General features: G+C 38.7%; 1 protein-coding gene across 1 annotated transcript in view; it reads left to right on the top strand.

Moving 5' to 3' along the window:
- The window catches only part of LOC149806408 (uncharacterized), a 764,942-nt gene that overhangs the window by 676,249 nt on the left and 68,322 nt on the right, over positions 1–20,371 (top strand). Inside the window, exons 9-10 of the mRNA XM_089970933.1 lie at positions 772–901; positions 8,342–8,437. Coding sequence (XP_089827059.1) covers positions 772–901; positions 8,342–8,437 — 226 coding nt within the window. The remainder of the gene's footprint in view (positions 1–771; positions 902–8,341; positions 8,438–20,371) is intronic.

Here is a 20,371-nt window from a genome sequence, read left to right as displayed (position 1 = left end):
TTCATTACATAAAGAACTATCAAACATTCCCCTCAAGTGTTATTACAAAAGGAACTATCAAAGATTTCCCTCAAATGTTCATTACATAAAGAACTATCAAAGATTCCCCTCAAGTGTTATTACATCAGGAATTATCAAAGATTCCCCTCAAGTGTTATTACATTAAGAACTATCAAAGATTCCCCTCAAGTGTTGTTACATAAGGAACTATCAAAGATTCCCCTCAAGTGTTATTACATAAGGAACTATCAAAGATTCCCCTCAAGTGTTATTACAAAAGGAACTATCAAAGATTCCCCTCAAGTGTTATTACATAAGGAACTATCAAAGATTCCTCTCAAGTGTTATTACATACAGAACACAATCTCAATATTCTCCACATGTTCATTACATAAAGAAAAATGTATGAAATTCTCCTTAAGTTCTCATTATGTGAAGAAGAATGTCTCAAATTTCCCTTAATTCTGCTCTAGAATTTGAACTTTGACATGAAAGACATAAAAAGCAAGCTTTTATTGCTTTTGTTTTAAAACTTCACCAATTTTTCCCAGATGTTACACAGAACTTGTTAAGTTAATGGACCATTCACAAAGCATCTTAGAATCTTAGGAAAATGTAATACAGATAGCCAACAGTTTTGCTACATTCAGGTTTTTGTTTGCCTTTAATGACAAGGATTTTGTAGTATTACCCTAGATCTCCCATCTTAAACAGTCGAGATACTGCATATGCAAAACTCGTTATACACACTGACTGCCTTCTGTGTTGTAGGCCATGGAGGAACTGTCTAGGATGCTGAGCATGAAAAAGGAGCTGCTAGAATCTTCAGTCCAAGAGAGCAAATGTGATGACCTTTCAGCCATGTTCAACATGTTGCTAGATAACAAAAGACAGGAGAAAGGTACATTGAATGTATTTAATGACATTCCAGAAGGAAATGTACCGTTTATACTTGCTTATAATACAAGTCCAACTTAAACTACACTGACCCATATCTGCCATCGTATAATGTGCCAGCAGATCTGGGTCTGTGCAGTTTGTAAGGAGTCATCAGAAAAAAAAAACAAGACCAAAAGATCTTATGGACAGCCTGTTGTCTGTCAACTGCATGTTTTATATCTTAGGATTCAAAGTTAAATTCTATTGTAAGTCTAGGTTTTGGCTTCTCAGACTTTTAAGTCCAAATTCTTCTGCACCTGTTTAAATACAACTTGTGAAGTAGCAAAAATGCTTCAATTTTTTTTGGCCCTGTTCCATTTCTGACATACATTTTCCGACAACTACGCTTGTATGGTGATTCATGATTTCTATGAACTCGCTTTTATCAGCAGTGTAGAACATGAAGCAATAAATGGAACCTCTCATATAAGACCTTTGTTGACATGAAAATAGTGCCAATTAAATCTCCAGTATGGCTGGCATGTTGAAAATTTGAATCTCTTTCTACTGAACAGATGGTTGGATCATCATCATTGTTGGCTCAGTCTCAAGAGACCATGCAAATAGCACCCTTGGAGTGTTGTCTGTCTCTGGGGTTTTGGCATTGTCTGCTGTGGCTGTGCAGGCCTATGCGCGAGTGACAGTCCCTGTTTCAGTTGGTGCAGACGTACTCATTACTGGGAAGTCTGAGTTACTGGGGTTGCTGCGATGCTCTTCTTTCTCTCACGTTTCTCTGCCACCAGCCCTCCTCATATCTGCGACTGCTATGACCTTGCTAACCATCTGTTTCCAGGTGCCTTGGTCCTCAGCCAGCACTTCCCAGCTGTCAGATGAAATGTCACATACCTGCATGTCCCTCTTGCACACATCCTTGAAACAGAGTTTGGGGTGGCCAATTCTTCTGGTGCCCTTTGGCAGCCTCCCATCCCCCATGCATCGGACATGTCCCAGTCATTGAAGACAGCATTTGTTCAGCAGGGAGTACATGATGGGGATACTTACATGCTGCATGATCTCGTTGTGGTCTTGCCAGCTGATTTTCAGGATGCATTTTAGCCTCATGTAGGTGCTCCAGGTCTCACTTCCATATAGAAGGGTGCTGAAAATGCAGTTCTGGTAGACTTGGATCTTGGTGCGCTCTGTCAGCACATTATTTTACCACACCCTCTTCGTTAGTCAACAACTTTACTTACCTGGGGTCAACCATCAGCAACACTTGCTTGCTTGATGTGGAGCTGGACAGAAGGCTTTGAAAGGCAATTTCAAAGCCTTCTGTCCAGCTCCACATCAAGCAAGAGAGTGTTGCTGATGGTTGACCCCAGGTAAGTAAAGTTGTTGACTGCTTTCAGGGTAACACCATCAATTTTGATGGAAGGGGCAGTGGTGGTATCTTACATGCTGATGTTTGTCTTTTCCATGCTGATGGTGAGCCCAAACTGCATGCAGGCATCAACAAAATGGTTTCCCAGTCTCTGGAGGGCATCCTCGTTGTGGGTCACAAGAGCTGCGTCATCTGCAAAAGCATCTTCCTGTTGAGCACTGACCTCTCACTTTGGTCTTAGAGCAGTTGTGCCAGGTTGAACAGCCTCCCATCAGACCTGGTGTGCAGATATACACCATTAGTGGATGAGTCAAAGGCGAAGGACAGGAGCAAGGGAAAGAAGATCCCGAAAAGGGTTGGCACCAGCATGCACCCCTGCTTCACGCCGCTGTTGATTGGGAAGTAGTCTGAGGATGATCCATCATAGAGGACTGTTCCCTTCATATCAGCATGGAAAGAGATTATCATGCTACTGAGTTTTGGGGGGCAACCGGTCTTACTGAGAAGTTCAAATAGGCCCTTTCTGCTGACCAAGTCGAAGGCCTTATTGAAGTCGATGAACATTATGTAGAGTGGCTGACCTTGCTCTCTGCTTTTCTCTTGGAATTGTCATTGGGAGAAGACCATGTCTGTCTGAAGCCGCACTGGGATTCCTGGTACATATGGTCCACCAGCAGCTGCAGCCAGTTGAGTATGATGTGGGTGTACACTTTGCCAACGATGCTCAGGAGTGAGATCCCTCTGTAATTATTACAGTCACTGCGGTCGCCCTTGTTTTTGTAAAGGGTCACAATCCTGGCATCAGGCATGTCTTGGGGGACTGCTTATTCTTCCCAGCAGAGGCAGAGTAACTTGTGCAGTGGCTGAAGCAATGTTGGTTTCTTACGTTTGATGGCTTTGAGCGGGATGCTGTCACTACCTGGTGCTTTGTCGTTTGAGAGGGAGTCGATTGCTTTATGGAGCTCCTCTAAGGTGGGCACTTTGTCAAGCTCTTCCATGCTGGGAAGTTTGTTTATACTGCTAAGGGTTGCATCAGTGACTGACCTTTTTCAGGAGTATAGCTCTGAGTAGTGCTCCACCCATCTGGCCATCTGTTTCTCATGATCTGTGATTTTCTCTCCCGTCAGGGATTTCAGGAGGGTGATCCCTTTCACTGTAGGGCCTAAAGATTCTGGATGCCACTGTACATACCTTGGATGTTTCCAGACTTGGCACTGCACTGGATTCCTTCACATAGTTGCTGCCAGTACTTGTTCGCGCACTGTCTAGTGATGTGTTCCATGTTGTTTGGGCACTTCTGAGGGCAGCAAGCATTCATTCATTAGGCATTTTTTGTAAGCTGTGAAGGCTTTTCATTTGTCCTTGATTATTGGTTCCATCCTTGAAAGGTGTGCAATTAACCAGTCCTAGCTGGACTGATCCTTCTTGCCAAATGTGGACATGGCTGTGCTGTAGATGGCACCTTTCATGGTGTTCCACTTGGCTGTGGCATTGTGCTCTGGCAGGTCATGGAGAGCCTGGTCCAAAGCGGACATATACACCTCCACCTTGGAAGGGACTGACATCTCTGCAGTGTTGATGCGAGGGCATCCTTTTGGTTTTGAGCAGTGTAGTGTGTGTGGCTGTAGGTGCACCCTGCTGCTCACGAGGTTGTGGTCAGAGTTGCAGTCTGCACTGTGGTAGGTTCTGGTGGAGAGGACACTGTTAAGGGCAGAGTGCCAAGTAATGACAAAGTCGAGCTGGTGCCAGCGATGAGACCTGGGGTGTTTCATTGACACTTTGTGTTGTGATTTACACTTGAAGAAGGTGTTTGTGATGCACAGGTCATGGTAGGTGTGCAGCTCCAGCAATCTCTGATATTTTTCATTGGTCTTTCCAGTACCATGATGTCCGAGGCAGCTAGGCCATGACTCATTTTCTGCACCTACTGGCATTAAAGTTGCCAAGGAGGAATAGTGGTTCGTCTTTGGGGCATCCTTTGATCTGTTCTTTCAGCTGCCCATAGAACTGATCCTTTGTGTCTTCTGAAGACGTGTGGGTGGGGGCATAGACACTGAGGATGTTGACAGGACCCGCAGCAGTGGTGAGGTGGATGGACAAGAGATACTCAGTACCCCCTGAGTGAGGCTCAGCTGAGGCCATGAGGGTGTTTTTGATGGCTGGTGGGGCTCCTCAGGTTCTCAACCCTTCCAGAAGAAGGTTTAGTTTTCCTTTCTGATGGAGCTGCTAAAGGCGAGCCTGGATTCCTGGAGGGCAGCTATGCTGATATTTAGTCTGGTGAATTCTCTATCGATGATGGCCATCTTCTTTGTGTTGTCCACCTCCCTGAGGTCATCAGAGATGCCTGTGCACATGGTGCACACATTCCAGCTTATGAATCAAAGAGATGGAGGTTATCTTTGTTGGTTTCTTGTTTCTTTTGTCTGGTGTGGAATTTCTGTCTTCTTGTCATGCTGAGCAACACACTGAGCTCCAGACACCCACTGGAGCAGGCAGATGTTGGCAGGTCAACACCTTTCTGACCGGGGGCTGCTCGGCTTGAAGTGGGCGGTAGTCAACCAGTGGGACATGATGATTCCTCCCACCATCAATGCTGACCCATGGCAACCCTTCCCTATGGCAAGCAGGTGGGACTTATAACCCATAGACTGCCAGCTTCCATGCTGTTTCCTCACTCAGTAGCAAGACCAGAATGACCTCTCCAGGGCACAAGCCTAGGCGTGGAGTATGGAGATCTTGGGCTGCCCAGACATCAGGATCCCCCTCTTATCTTTGCTGGTGGGGTCCAAAGGAATGTTGAGCATGACATTTGGCACCAATTCAGATGGATGTAGTTGACACACAGCTGCCTTAGGGGCACCACTCTGTATTTTTTGTCTGGGTTTACTCCTGTAGCCTTTCCTAGGGGAGATGGTTGTATCGACAAGTGGTTTTCACTAATAGACTTCTTATGATATCATACTGGTCCAGATTAAAATAGTGCTTGTCAGTCATGGTGGCTATGGTGGTTGTCTTGAAAATCTTTGTTATTCTAATCTTTTTGAAGGGATGGTGATATCAGCATGATGTTTTTGCTACAACACTTTTCTCTGTAGGTAGTTAGTCCCAAATGAAAACTATGCCAATATAGTTCCTAGAATTTAACAGATCTTGTAACATCTACTCCATCTGACCTGCCCAGGTTGGCTGCCTTGGTGTATCCTTGGGACAGGCACTTTGCTCCAATTTCCTTGACATGATGTAGCCAGTAATATAGTAAAGTTGCTGTTAAAAACAAAAAACTTCACAAGAACAAATGGTCAGAGTGTCATTTAAAAAAAACAACAACCTGATGTCATGGGTAGAACATTACTGAGGTAAAACCTGATGTCATGGGTAGAACATTACTGAGGTAAAACCTGATGTCATGGGTAGAACATTACTGAGGTAAAACCTGATGTCATGGGTAGAACATTACTGAGGTAAAACCTGATGTCATGGGTAGAACATTACTGAGGTAAAACCTGATGTCATGGGTAGAACATTACTGAGGTAAAACCTGATGTCATGGGTAGAACATTACTGAGGTAAAACCTGATGTCATGGGTAGAAGATCACTGAACCTTTTAAGATATCATCATCATCATCATCATCATCAGTCCCTTAGTCTGGTAGACTGTTGGGGCACCACATAAGACCGAACAACCAGCTTCATCCATTCCTCTCGATTTTCCATCTTTCTCATTGAATTGCTCAATGTCAAGCCTTTCCGCTCTTGAATGTTATCTTCCCACCTCTTTCTTTGCCTGCCTCTCTTTCTTCTTCTTTGTACAGTGCCTGTAGGATTGCCTTGGCAAATCCTGATGATCATGAGACATGCCCATACCACTGCAGTTTAAGTTTTTTTCTCACTGTGATCAGGAGATCGTTGTGGGGCCCAATGTCTTGTCTTATCCTTTACCGTCTTTCTTCATTGATGACACAGTCTTTGTATGTGACACAGAGGATCTTTCGGAAACATCTCATCTCTGTGGCCTGTATCCTTTTCTCTAAGTCATCTGTTATGGTCAATGATTCACAGGTGTAGAGAAATGTGGAGATCACCAGTGAGTGCATCAGTCTGACCTTTGAACTGAGTGTGATGTTCTTGTTGTTCCAGATGGGCTTCAGTTTTGTCAGCGCCGCTGTTGTCTGTCCAATCCTGCAGAGTACTTCAGGCTTCGATCCTTAATCTGTTACAGTTGTCCTCAAATACTTGAAGCTGTGTACTGTTTCTAGCTTTGTACCATTAACCCTGATGTCAGTGCTGATGCCCATGGTATTGTTGGTCATCATTTTCATCTTCTCTGCACTGATTTCCATGCTGTTGGCTGCAGAGGTTTTGTCAAGGCTCTCTACTAAGCTAGCTAATTCTTGCTCATTTCCTGCTAGTCCATCAATGTTGTTGGCAAAACGTAAGCTGGTGACTGTTCTGCCTCCAATGTTGACTGTCCCTTCATGCGTTTTAAGCATGTCAACCATGATTCTCTCCAGAAAGATGTTAAAAAGTGTGGGAGAAAGCAGACAGCCTTGTCTGACTCCAACTGTCGTTCTGAACCAGTCCCCTATGCTGCTGTTGAAGTGTACTGCACTGGTGGCCTTGTCATAGAGGTGCTGTATTACTGTGATGAGGTTGGCATTGATTCTGTACAGTCTCATGGTTGCCTACAAGGCTACATACCCTACTCTGTCAAAAGCCTTCTTGATATATCCATGTGATAAGCTGGATTCAATCAATAATTAATAGTTTTGGGGAGACATAGAGGTTAGTAAAGTGGTAACATTCAAGATGTTCTTAAAATGTGCCCAGACGCTGTTGATAACTTCATGATGCGAGGTTCTACCTGAGTAATGTTCTACCCATGACATCAGGTTCTACCTGAGTAATGTTCTACCCATGACATCAGGTTCTACCTGAGTAATGTTCTACCCATGACATCAGGTTCTACCTCAGTAATGTTCTACCCATGACATCAGGTTCTACCTCAGTAATGTTCTACCCATGATATCAGGTTCTACCTCAGTAATGTTCTACCCATGACATCAGGCTCATGGTCAAAGGACATGACAAAGAATTTGTACTGTACTTACATGAACCATGTGAATATATTAACTAAAACTTGTCATAAAATATTTTTCTTACCATATTTAGTCTGTTAGAGTTTAAAGTAAATATCAGCACTTAGAAAAATGTCAGGAGAGAAGAAACAGACTTATCATGGATTCCTGGAAATTCTTTTGGCAAGTAAAGCATCAGTCCCATTCAGGGCAAAATCAAAAATGATAAAAGGTACCCCTTTCCCACATCAGAAACTAACTTGAACAACCTTCAGTGTCCAGGAACATGACAGCATTACTTAAGGTTTTCCAGAATGTGCAGGGAGTCTTCATGAGCTAAAATAAAGCAGTTGTTCCACCCCAAATGAACTTGATTTAATTCTCTCTAAATCTGATGCTTGAAGTATAAGAACTTGAAAACTCCACTTCTCTGCTCCTTCTTATAATTGGAGACCAAGGAAAAACTAGTCACTTCTTTAAGTTGGAAGTGGCATGTAGAGCATAGGATGACTGAGATTGATGCAGGACGAGTAAAAGTTCCAAGTCACTTACCCAGTAGCTAACTGAAACTTTTTCAAGCCATGGGTATTAATTTTTTTATCACACTAAGTAGCTTGGAGGTCAGAGGTCAGGTGTTTTCTGGAACTTTGCAGAAGAGTTGGTGCTTAAAAATAGTATACTGCTTGAATGAAAATTATTCTGCAGTTGTACATTTCCTGCATCACAGTAATCTATCCTGTATGTAAAGGGTGCACAACCTTTTTTGGCCAAGGGCCAAATTGCATTTTCTAAGATCACTTTAAGTCCACAAACACTATTTTCTTTAATTACTGTTCACAGTCCAGATTTCTGTTTTAATTTGCCCTGAGGGCCGGACAGAACATGTTTGCGGGCCACATCTGGCCTGGGGTTTGTGCACCCCTGCTATATGTGGATCAGTAATGTGTAAATCACAAATGTATTAAACATTTCCATGATAACTTTAGAATTTCTGGAAACTTTCAGGTCTGTTTGATTTTGACTACACAACTAAGCTTGACAAGAAATCGGACCACAAAGGGCAACGACCTAGAAAGAGCAAGTCCCAGTCCAAGGCAAAAGGTAAGTTACTCCACTTTACAAAAAATTTAGATATATTTTATGATCACAACCTTTGTAGTTTCATCATATTGTATTAGAAATTTGGTTACTTTGAAATTACATGATATAACTGCAACTTTTGGAACTACTGTTTTACTGATCATAGACTAGAATAGAATAGGGGTTGACCTGTTTTCCATCCATCCCTCCATCCCTGTACTTCTGAAATACTTTAGTATTACCAAGAAACATGACATGCAAATTCATCCCATAGACTGTTTGGCCCTAAATGAAAATAGTGCTGTTCACACCCAGTAAGACTATTTGGCCCTAAATGAAAATAGTGTTGTTCACACCCAGTAAGACTATTTGGCCCTAAATGAAAATAGTGCTGTTCACACCCAGTAAGATTATTTGGTCCTAAATGAAAATAGTGTTGTTCACACCCAGTAAGACTATTTGGTCCTAAATGAAAATGGTGCTGTTCACACCCAGTAAGACTATTTGGCCCTAAATGAAAATAGTGTTGTTCACACCCAGTAAGACTATTTGGTCCTAAATGAAAATTGTGCTGTTCATACCCAGTAAGACTATTTGGCCCTAAATGAAAATGGTGTTGTTCACACCCAGTAAGACTATTTGGTCCTAAATGAAAATTGTGCTGTTCATACCCAGTAAGACTATTTGGCCCTAAATGAAAATGGTGCTGTTCACACCCAGTAAGACTATTTGGCCCTAAATGAAAATGGTGTTGTTCACACTCAGTAAGACTATTTGGGCCTAAATGAAAATGGTGCTCTTCACACCCAGTAAGACTATTTGGCCCTAAATGAAAATAGTGTTGTTCACACCCAGTAAGACTATTTGGTCCTAAATGAAAATGGTGCTGTTCACACCCAGTAAGTCCACCACAGTGACCATCTTAAAAATATTGTCAATATTCTTCCTGATAGTTATATCATTGTGGGGTTTTCACTAAAAGACTACTTTTGCTGTCTGATTTGTCTTAAAATAAAAACGGTGCTGATCTGACCTCCAGTATTACCCTCATGATGACCATCTTGAAAATCTTGTTAATGTTGCTCTTTCTGGATATATGGTCGAGCCAGCATGGAATTTTCACCTAAAGACTTCTAAATGAAAATGATGCCACACCAACATCCAAAATGGCATTTGCCTTGAAATTTTTTGTTATAACTACTTCTATTAAATGGAAAGTCATATTTACATAGGATTTTCAGCTCAATATATGGTGTATAGCAGGTTCTAAATGAAAATGATGTAAATCTTTCATCCAAAACTATTTTGAAACACTTTTTATCACTCCTCTTTATAATTGGACTTTCGTATCAGTTTGGGGGATTTCACCCAAAAGCTTCTTTGGATATCTAGTTGGTTCAAAATGATAATAGTTCTGACCTTACAGCCAGTATAGATAACCATGGTACCTTCATGAAAATAATGTTATAACGAGAGAATATGAGAGATGTTTTCATCTCAGCATTGAAAAAAGTCTTTGATTTCTTGAAATTCTAGACTTGGCCAGCAGAACATTTTTAGACTTTAAAACGTTTTATTGTAGTTTATATACTGTTAGTAGTTTTATTATTGCAGTACTTTAAATTTTGGGATAATAAGCACACATGCTTTTTTAATTTAATTAGTGAAGTGTATATGCACTTATTTTTTATGCTTGGTTGAAAATATGATAATATTGACTATCATGCAATGTGTTTGTGAAAATTGCTCAATTTTGTTGATTTAATGTGTCTAGAGCTGTCAGAATATTAGAAAACTTCTACTGGATACCTGTTAGTCCTAATGATTGGGTACCTGTTCAGAAAGAAATTGTATTAAATATGTACAACCTGAAGTTAAGTCCTCATTTTCTTTTTAAATTCACAGTATCCAATACATATCACTACGTAAGGTCATTTGCTTCAAAGTCCAAGAATTCATCCACATTGTCTGAGGCCAAAAAGAATGTTTTCAGTTGGCTAACATCCCTGTTTAATCCTTGCTGATCCTAGCACTTTTCCCTGTAAATGTCAAGGTCAGAGGTCAAGGTTACTGAATGGAAGAAAGAAAATAATTTCCACATAATCACTCAAGATGTCCACCATCTGCTGTTACCAGATTATGTGGAGTGTATTGACTTGCAGCAGAGGAAGAATCAAGGTCACTGACTGAAAAAAGAAAAATGGTTTCAGCACAGTAACTTGAGTTCTCCACCATTAACACTTGTAAAATATTTTGAATAGCTTGCATGTTAAGTAAGAAAGAACCCTGTTTTGGGGGTCAAAAGGTCAAATCAAGTTCACTGACTGATAAAGGAAAAATGGTTTCTGTACAAAAACATTACTTCTACATCAGATAATTGGACCAGATCTTTGTGGGTGGCTTACACTTGGGGTAAAGAAAGAGCCTATTGATTTAATGCCTAAAAGATTAAAAGGCAAGGTGAGAAGAAAAATGGGTTCTACACAATGACATTGGACTCACATAACATACCGGGAACAAACTTTATTAATTGCTTGCACTTGGATAAAAGAAGTCTGTTGACTTAGGAGTTGAAATGCCTGAGATCAAGTCACTGTGACTGACAGAAGCAAATGATTTCCGCATAATAACTTAACTTCTACATCAGAGACTGGCACTAAACTTCATCATTGGGTTGCACTTGGGGAATGGGAGAAACATTAACTTTAGGGTCAGAGGTCAGACTATTACTGAAACATGAAAATGTTTTTTAAATGGAAGATCCCGTTATCGACGTTTTTCTGTCACCAAAATTTGTGTGTGACTTGTGGGGTTGAAAATCCCTGATTGTCAGAAGAAAAATGGTTTTTATATTAAACTTTATATCAGTAATGCATAGCTTTTTGCTGTTGTGTGTTGCACTGTTTTCTGGATGGATAAGATGACCATAAAATGAGAATTGATCTCTCATAGGCTGACTTTCAGGAAAGATCTCAAGTCTTAACCATGACCCTAGCCAATGCACACTCATCCTCATTATTTTTCTGGCCACAGCTATCATTACAAAGATAAAATTTCTTTCACTTTGGGTCATTAATTGAAAATTGAGCATTTTCATTGTTTGTATCATTATTACTATGTGAAATTACCCATTGTTATTTATATATGATTTAATTATATCTGATTTTATATACATTTATTTCAATTTAATTGTTTGTCAGTTTTAATTTTTTTAATTTTTTTCATTACATGATATTGTTTCAGAATTTGTAGCAACCTTCGTAAACAAGTTCTGTGTTATTTTAAAATTATTGGTTGTTTCCAAGGTCATGATGGGATCTTGTCTTTAAGATATAAACAATTTGTTTTATTTTTTATTTCATGGAGTAAAAATTATTGGTTTTTGTCAGGGTCACACTGGGTAAACGTGGTCTGTAACAAGTATTTGCTTCTATAAACTTCTAGAAGATGATCATGTGACCCTTGTTTACATTTTAGAAAGCCCATATAACCCATGTTTTGGAGAATTAATCTCAATAGAAGTTGGGCCATTAAACTGCTTGTTGTATGTTGTGCTGTTTGGACTTATTTCAGATTACTTGGTTTGGAGTTATTTCAAATTACTTGGATTCAAAAGGATTAATTCTGTTATTTTTCTGGAAAATACGTGTGCTCATGTAATATTGTGGAACAAGGACAGATTTTTATAAAAATTTATTCAGCTATCGGAAACCGGAGTGATAATTCTTATTTCTACAAGGGACTGTAGACTTCAACACTACAGATTGTAGCATACATCATCCTCTTCCATCTTGGATTCTTTGTCGGGATTTGAACATTTTGTTATTAGGACTGCTAAAATTTTATTCTCGGATTATTGTTGGATTATTTTGGGATTTTGGATTTGATTCTATAAACCCATAAGTTCATATTTTTTTCATTTTTACGGAATTTTTTCAGGGAAATTATTGTATTTTTAAAAGCTTGTTGTTTTCACTCTTTCTTGTGTTACTGTTTATTCAAGCCTAAAAAAGTGACATAAGACCATAATTCAAGTTTTATTCTTGCTGGATTTTTTGGACATTTGTTTAATACAATTTCATAATCTTGCATTTAGGTTACTCCCCCACAAGATTGTCAACATAACAACAATTGTGTCAGAGAATTATTTTATTCCTTTCTCTGGCTAGCATAAGTATTTAGTTATCCTTATAATTGATGATTTTGTCTGCAGACTTGTATTGTTTTATTGTTTTAATATAGTAATGAATCAACAAAATACCTATTCCATTAATATGACTTTTGCTTATTTTATTACTTGAAGTGAGATTGTAGACTAGTCAACCTTCCATTTATGTGTGTTTAGTGATTTAGCACCCTTCATCTTTAAAAGTCAGTTTAGGAATGTATTCCATAGTATTATCGCTTTATTATTAGCATCTAACCAGTCTGGTTTTTTGGCTAATTTTTTTCTTGAACACTGTGAATAAGTGTTGCAGGCATCATTAGATCAAAAAAGGAAAAAGCATAAACATTGCTGACTTGATTATAAGTCAAACATTAGTTTGTGATTGTTTTAATTCATTTAATAGAAGATGTATTTTAATTCATTTAAAAGAGACATGTTTTAATTCTTTCAATAGACATGTCTTAATTAATTTAATAGAGACATGTTTTAATTCTTTTAATAGAAATTATTTTATGCATTTAATAATGTTTTAATTTTTTTAATAAAATGTGTTTTAATTCATTTAATAGAGATGTGTATACTTTTTCATTAGAATCATGTTTTAGTTCATTTAGTAAAGGATGTTTTAATTATTTTAATAGAAACATAGAGATGTGGTTTTTTTTTCCTTCTTATGGAAACATGTTTTAATTCATTTAATAGTGGTGACAACTGAGAGCAGGAAAGATTGTCCTACCTGTTACTTACATAGAAGTTTTTATTGTTATTCCTTTTTTCAGAATTATTTCTTGCAGCAATTCCTAGGCAGAGTGTGGGGACGACAAAAGCCCCCCCCCCCCCCCCCCCCCGCCTTCCTTATACAAAATGTTAAAGGATATATTGTTGTCCTTTTTCAGATAATGTTTGAAAATACTTGCAAAGGGAGTGTGAAAGTGCCTTGCACTTCCTCTCAGAATTTTCTGCATTTTCCCATCACTAAGTCCCTCAGGTTTGCAACATTGGATTGGGAAAGTCTCTTTAGAGGCATGTAAGACCCATGTGGTCCCTCCCAAGAGATAATATAAGGGGGCAGATAGTGAATTATGCCCTCGAATGATGGAGGAACAGCACCTTAGAGCAACTCGCTATCTCCCACAAGAGAGAATAGCTGATAGAGATAATTTAGACTGTAGTACCAGACTTCGATGAAGCCTTACCTGTATTTTTAAGCCTTCTGCATATGTGCTGTCCAATCATAATGCAGCTTTGCCACATTTAGGGATGCCTGATTATCAGTTAGGTTTCTTAGCTTATTAGACTAGCTTTTATTTGCTTATGATGTCTGCAAGAGTTGTATAAAAGCGGGGGGGGGGGGGGCATTTCTCTCATGCAGTGTGTTCCTCTTCTGTCACTTTCTGTAGGTGCCAGGCTTAGCAGTTTTTTTATAAGTTTGGTAAGGTGTCACAGATGATGGGTTGGTCTTCTCTATTATAAAAGGAGGATACTGACTTGGATTTTGAGATCTTTGTCCTCTAGTAAGGTCCCCCATGAGCTTCCAGTAGTTGAATCTGTACAATTAAAGGCAGAGGTTTACTCCAGGCATCAGAAAGGTGCAGTGGAGGGGGAATTCAATGACGAACCTTCAGCCTTCTACTCCTGAATTTTCCTGGTACCATAAGTTTAATTATCAACCTTTTCTCCTCAAGCAAGTTTCTAGATGAGGAACCTTTCAAGATGGAGATCACAGACTCATTCAGGAACACCATGAGACCCAGCAACTGGGTGGTCTTCATCAACCTTCAGGATGTGCATTTTCACATCCCCACCTTTCATCCTCACAAGAAATACCTCCAAATTTAATTGGATAAGGAGGTCCTCCAGTTTTATGCTTTGCCATTCAGCCTCATCTCCAGACGTATGCAGAACTTTTACCCTGGTCTGGGAGTATTGCCTTTTCCTTAAGTTCAGGGGATCCCAATACTCCTGTATTTTAATGATTAGAGTCCCTCAGACAAGTCCAGCCTTGCTGTTGGGCATTAGAGACTATGCATGGTCTTTTACCCAGTCTAGGAACAGAGTAGACAAGATTATGACCCATTTGGAGGTGCTGCAAGCCAAAATAACGTTGTTAATTCATCTATTTCTATCTCATTTAGACCTTGAACTTTGCATCTGACTTGGTTTCTCAGTGACAATTCCCACTGCACCCCCTTCCCCCATTTCTCCTTCTAGCAAACTAGAAGCACTGGATTCTCTGAGCACTTAAGAGTTCTTTAGGTCTGGATTCCATTGTCATGATTTGGTGGTTGAATCAGAACAAGTTTCTTACCAGTCCCCTTCTTGGTGGGGAATTTATCTGGAGCTGGAAGGGCTCATTCGTGAGAAATCATGGGGTGCTCGGAAGAGTCTGCCCTCCACAATTTGGAAATTACAGCAGTGTTCTTAGCCATTTACATGTGCATCTATAAAATAAGACTTGCGATGGTTTCTGACTACTACACATCAAGTGACAAGAGGAACACATGCCTCCTCTGTCTGCTTGGATGTTTGGAACCTCTTTCACTCTTTGACTGGATAACTTAAGTAGGGATTACCCTACAAGTTCGCCATATTCCTGGTGAAAGAATAATTTAGAGGTCAGTCTGTCCAGGATGGGCAAGACAGTCCTTGTGGAATGTTCTCTGCACTAATCTGTTGCATATTCCATGTTCAGATGTTTGCATCAGATCCTTTCAGCCTGTAGTGGAATTTTCTGTGTGCTTAAGTCTTTCCACCCTTCAGGATGATTCCACAAGTACTTCAAAAAAGAAAGGACCTGTCCTGCTTAACTCATTGTCATAGCCTCTATGTGGCCTCTAAGCTTGTGGTTCTTTGATCATCTTGACCTGCTGGTAGACCAGCTCAGGACATTCCCCCATAAGAGGGACCTTGTGTTCCAGTATAGGGGCTCCCTCTCATTGAAAACAGCTTACAGATTCTCATCCCAAACAATCTCTCTGCTAGAACAAACACTTTTTCAGGTTAAGTTGCTAAATGCATCATTATGTCCAGGAGGCAATTTACATTCAATGCCTGTGATGCCAAGTGGAGACTGGTGAGACTATGAAATGTGTTAATCCTGGCTGTCCCTCACTGAGCACAGAGATCTATTTCTTCTCTTCATTTTTGAAGAGAGATGGTACTCAGTGTCTACCATAAAGGGCTTTGAGGCAGCTTGATCCAACATGCTGAAGTGTTTCAAAGGCCTGGCCATTGGTGTGAACTCACAAATAGCTGATCAGATCAGGTATTTCTGTTTAAAAAGATTGGTGTCCCACTCGCTAATGCCAAGATGGAATTTCTTGTGTGTCTTATGGTTTTTAGCTACCCCACCTCATCCCTTTATGAACCTTTGGGTGTAACTTCTTTTGAGAGCCAGACTGTAGCACCCTTGAGATGAAGGATCAAGCTTAATGTCCTATCCATAGTACCAGGAAGTTGGCAGTTATTATGAGTCAGTTCTCCCTTTTGACAACAATTTTTTTTTTTTTTTTTAAAATCCATCTTCCATCAGTTGTTTCACTCCTGACTGAGATTCTCTGTCTTCATTGTTTCTGAGCTAGTGATGATCAAGACAGACTTTTATGCCTTGTTAGTTCTTTATGTTTATGTTTTGGCAGCTTCTAAAGGGAAAAGAAAGTGTAGGAATCATCGTTTTGTTTGTCTTAAGGGCACAGCAGCTGATATTTCAGCATCCACCATTTCAGTGTGGAGTAGTATAACTATCAACAGAAGTTATCAGTCCCTTACCAAGAGGGACCTTTCCTTCATGAAGTTCAAGCCATTGCTACCTCATGGGTCTGTCTAACTCTTTCATCTCTAAGGAATGTCATGAAAGTCATGTTTGGAAATCTCACACAACCTTCTCGTCCTCTTACCTTTGCTTGTTGGCTTACCAAAGTGAAGGCATATTTTTTCTCTGTGGCCAATAGTAGATGAGTGGCCCATGCTTACACCATCTGACAGTAGCCTACACTTCAACAGTAAGGGTGAGTATTCCTTCTTGCTTTTGGGGATCCACCAAACTGACAAATTCAGGTACACAAGAGCAGCATTACTGATTATCAAATGTAGTTTGGAGGGATGAGGGGAGAGTACTGACAGATTGTTATTGCCAGATTTCCTCCGTCTGTTCTGCATTGATGACCTAATTTTAAAAAGCTACATTCTGAAACAAACCAGAGCTAGTGTGCATATGCCAGGGGTTGAGATCTTTTTCGAAAATCACCCTATAGGAAGAGGAATTATTATTATATAGATGTGGTTATTTTCTTTCTGGAAAAGAGTGGACTACACAATAGTAACAGGTAAGTACATTTATTACATCATTCAAATTAGTTTTACACCCCACCCATCCCTGAAAACGTACATTTCTAAACCATAGACCTTGACCAATGTTTGTGGAGAGCTTGCCCTTGATGTTTGAAGAGGCCCATTCATTTTAAAGTCAGAAGGCCAAAGGTCGGGGGCATTGTGGATCAGAAAAAAAATTGAATTTGCCTTTTTTTATTTATAACTTTCAATCATGGGGTCTAAATGTCAGAGGTCATGATATGACAAAAAATAAAAATAATGCTTTCTGCACATTAAGTTTTAGTTCCAGACTGCGTGATCATCACTAAACCAGTCCATACCCTACTAGTCCATATCCTTATAGAGGACTAGTAAACACTGGGTAGGTGTATAGTATGTCATTCTCTTTATTGTTTTATATTTGTTGTATGAAGGTCTGGATTGTACACAGGAATTCTACATATATGTCTTGTATTTAATTTTTCTAGACATTTGTAGAGGGCTCTTCAATTTTATGCCAGAAACGGATGGATTGACACAATCTATCATGTGGAATTAAAAATTATATTTGTTTTTCCTAATAACAATGGTGAACTAGTTTGACATCTGACAGGTATTTAAACGTCAGATAGCTGACTACCTTTTAGAGTAAAGACTTAATGGTGTACAGAAAGTTTAATTTCCATCATCTAATTGTTTATTATTGTTAGCTTATATTATTTCTATGATTAACTATAGTTGCTCACAAATATTATCATATGATATTGATGCCTAGAGATTAATATGATAAAACTGTACTACAGTCATCTCCATTATGAGATAATTCAAGCTTTATACAGTTTCATTTCTGTTTTAGGTGATCTTAATTTGTGTATTATGTCAGCTATGTGTATATAAATTTGTTACAAAATGTTGCATGAAATGTTACTGAAGGGTGAAAGATATTTTAGTTGCATTCATTTTGTTTCAGGTTAAAATCTGAATGCATGGATACAATACATGTGAAAAAGATAGATGACAAAGTTAATGCATAAACACAGTATGTGTGAAAAAGAAATCTGAAAAAGTTAATGCATACACACAATAGATGAAAAAGGATATGATAGAGATAATGAAGTAACAATATCCGTGAAACATATAGCTTCATTTACTTTGATATGATACAAAACTATATCTTTCTTTATAATACATGTATCTGGTTAAAAATAAAAGATCTGTAGGAAATTCCAACAGTATGTCTTAAAGTTATATTCCTACATCAGCATAATTTATTCATTGAATGAAAAGAAAATTGGTGTTTACTTGGAAAAAAATAAAACAACATTTCAGGCACAGTAAATTCAGGTGCCTACATTGCAAACATTCAGTATATCTCTTGTTTATTTATTTGGTGAAAGGCTCTCTTTTATACTCCAACAGCGTGTATTGAGATGACTCGAACTAGCCATAACGCATCCGTTAATATTGGTAGTGAGAATATAGACCTCATCAAGGAAACTGCCTCAAAGCCCTCCAATTCTTACTTCTTCCCCTATTATGTTTTTGAGGAGTTAGTCCAAGGTAAAACACATGGAGCATGTCAAACGGCATGTGGATCAGAAAAATGTTGCAGCATCCTAGGTTCATTGATAACGAGTCATTGTCCAAGTCCAGACAGTACACTTTCGTTGACTGTTCCTGATTTCTGTTGCCATAGTGATACACCACATTACATATTTTTCACTAAATCTGATTTTGTTCTGTGGTCCTTCTGTGCTCATCTGAGCATGACATATCAGTTATTTGTATGGTTATATTTCTATGGTAACGGGTCAACATATTCTACATGATTCAGTGCAAGTTGATTGTCTTGACTTTTGTGTATCATTGTGAGAGGAACAAAGAATGTTATCTATCTATGAAGTAATGTTTTGTCATCATACTGTACCATCTGGACTGCAGAAAACAAAAATATTTTGCAGCCTTTCCCATCAACAATCAATTGTATTTTCTTGGCCTTGGCCTCTCAAGAATTATCATATTCCTTGTTAAATCATGGCTTTCTTCAGCCTTATCTCATTTTCACATCATACCTTAGATGCAGTAGCTTGGTTGGTAGATAACTGAACTTGTAATCCAAGGGTCATTTGTTCATTACTAAAACCATCCCAGGTAGGTTGTTACAGTGCTTTCTTGGGAAAAACACTTAGACCCCATTTCTATGGTATGACATAGTAAATGTGTTGAACTGAAGACAACAAAAGCAGACATGAACAAATGCTATATTGAGCCTCTGGTAACAGCATCACACATTATAGCTTTCACAATATTTACAGGAACTAGAATTTTGAGGGTTTGTAAATATATATATGGCATAAAAGTTGGAGACTGCTAAAATATATGTAATTTCTTCACATGGCCACATCTGCAACAAATTGCAACTTTTTCTGAAAAACATCTCAACAGAATTTGACCAAAATTGACAGGAAACATCTTGATCTGAGGCTTTTTAAAATATGCCATCATAATTACACGACAACCATGAACTGATGACTTTTTATAAAAACACTGAAGTGAAACATGACAGAGTTTGGTAGAAAGCATCCTGGTATGAAATCTTTAAAATTTGTTCAGATTATACCTGTCTGCCATCAAATATGGCCACTATTTGTAAAATCAGAAAAACCTTTTTATGTCAGTTCAGTAACTGCTCTCAACAGAACGTGATCAACATTTGTCAGGAACCATCCTGAAATTAAGGTCTTTCAGATTTGTTGAAAAAATTCCATTCCACTATTAAATAATGTTACCATTGCTGCATTGTCTTCTCAAAACCAATTTAAAACAATTTGAACACATTTGACAGAAATTATCTGGACATTAAGGTCCTTCAGTTTGTTCCAATGATTCCAATCAACCATTAAATGTGGACACCATTACTTATATATATATATATATATATATATATATATATATATATATATATATGCAATGACTTCTAGATTTCAAAAATGCTCAACAGAATTTGTCCAAGTTAGACTGAAAATATCTTGGCATTAATATCTGATCAGACCATGAAAAGATGATTTCTAAAATCAGCTCAGCAGAGATTTGATCGATAACATCCTGGCAGGGATGGCTTCAATTTTATACATATGACACCAATTCACCATTAAATATGACCACCGTTACTAAACATAGACAGCCCAGAAATGCCTCTTTTTAAAACCCTGCTCAATATAATTGGACCAAGCTTGACAGGAAGCATCCTAGCATAAAAGGTTTTGAGATTATAGTTGTACAAAAATGATATTGAGCCACCGTCAATTATGGCTGCTGTTGCTAAAAATGAGCAATCCTTTAAACAGTTTCTCCTAAAAAAACGGCTGAGCAGAATGGATCAGATTTAACAAAATTTGTTGTGGTAATGAGAGCTTCTAGATTTCTTCCAAATGATGTCGATTCACCATTAAAATAAAGCTGTCATTACTAAAAAT

The sequence above is a fragment of the Sinohyriopsis cumingii genome, chromosome 1 (assembly GCF_028554795.1).
Source record: "Sinohyriopsis cumingii isolate HCF-2022 chromosome 1, ASM2855479v2, whole genome shotgun sequence".
Taxonomy (NCBI): Eukaryota; Metazoa; Mollusca; class Bivalvia; order Unionida; family Unionidae; genus Sinohyriopsis; species Sinohyriopsis cumingii.
Note: the sequence above shows the minus strand (reverse complement) of the source record. Positions and strands in the feature narration are given on the sequence as shown.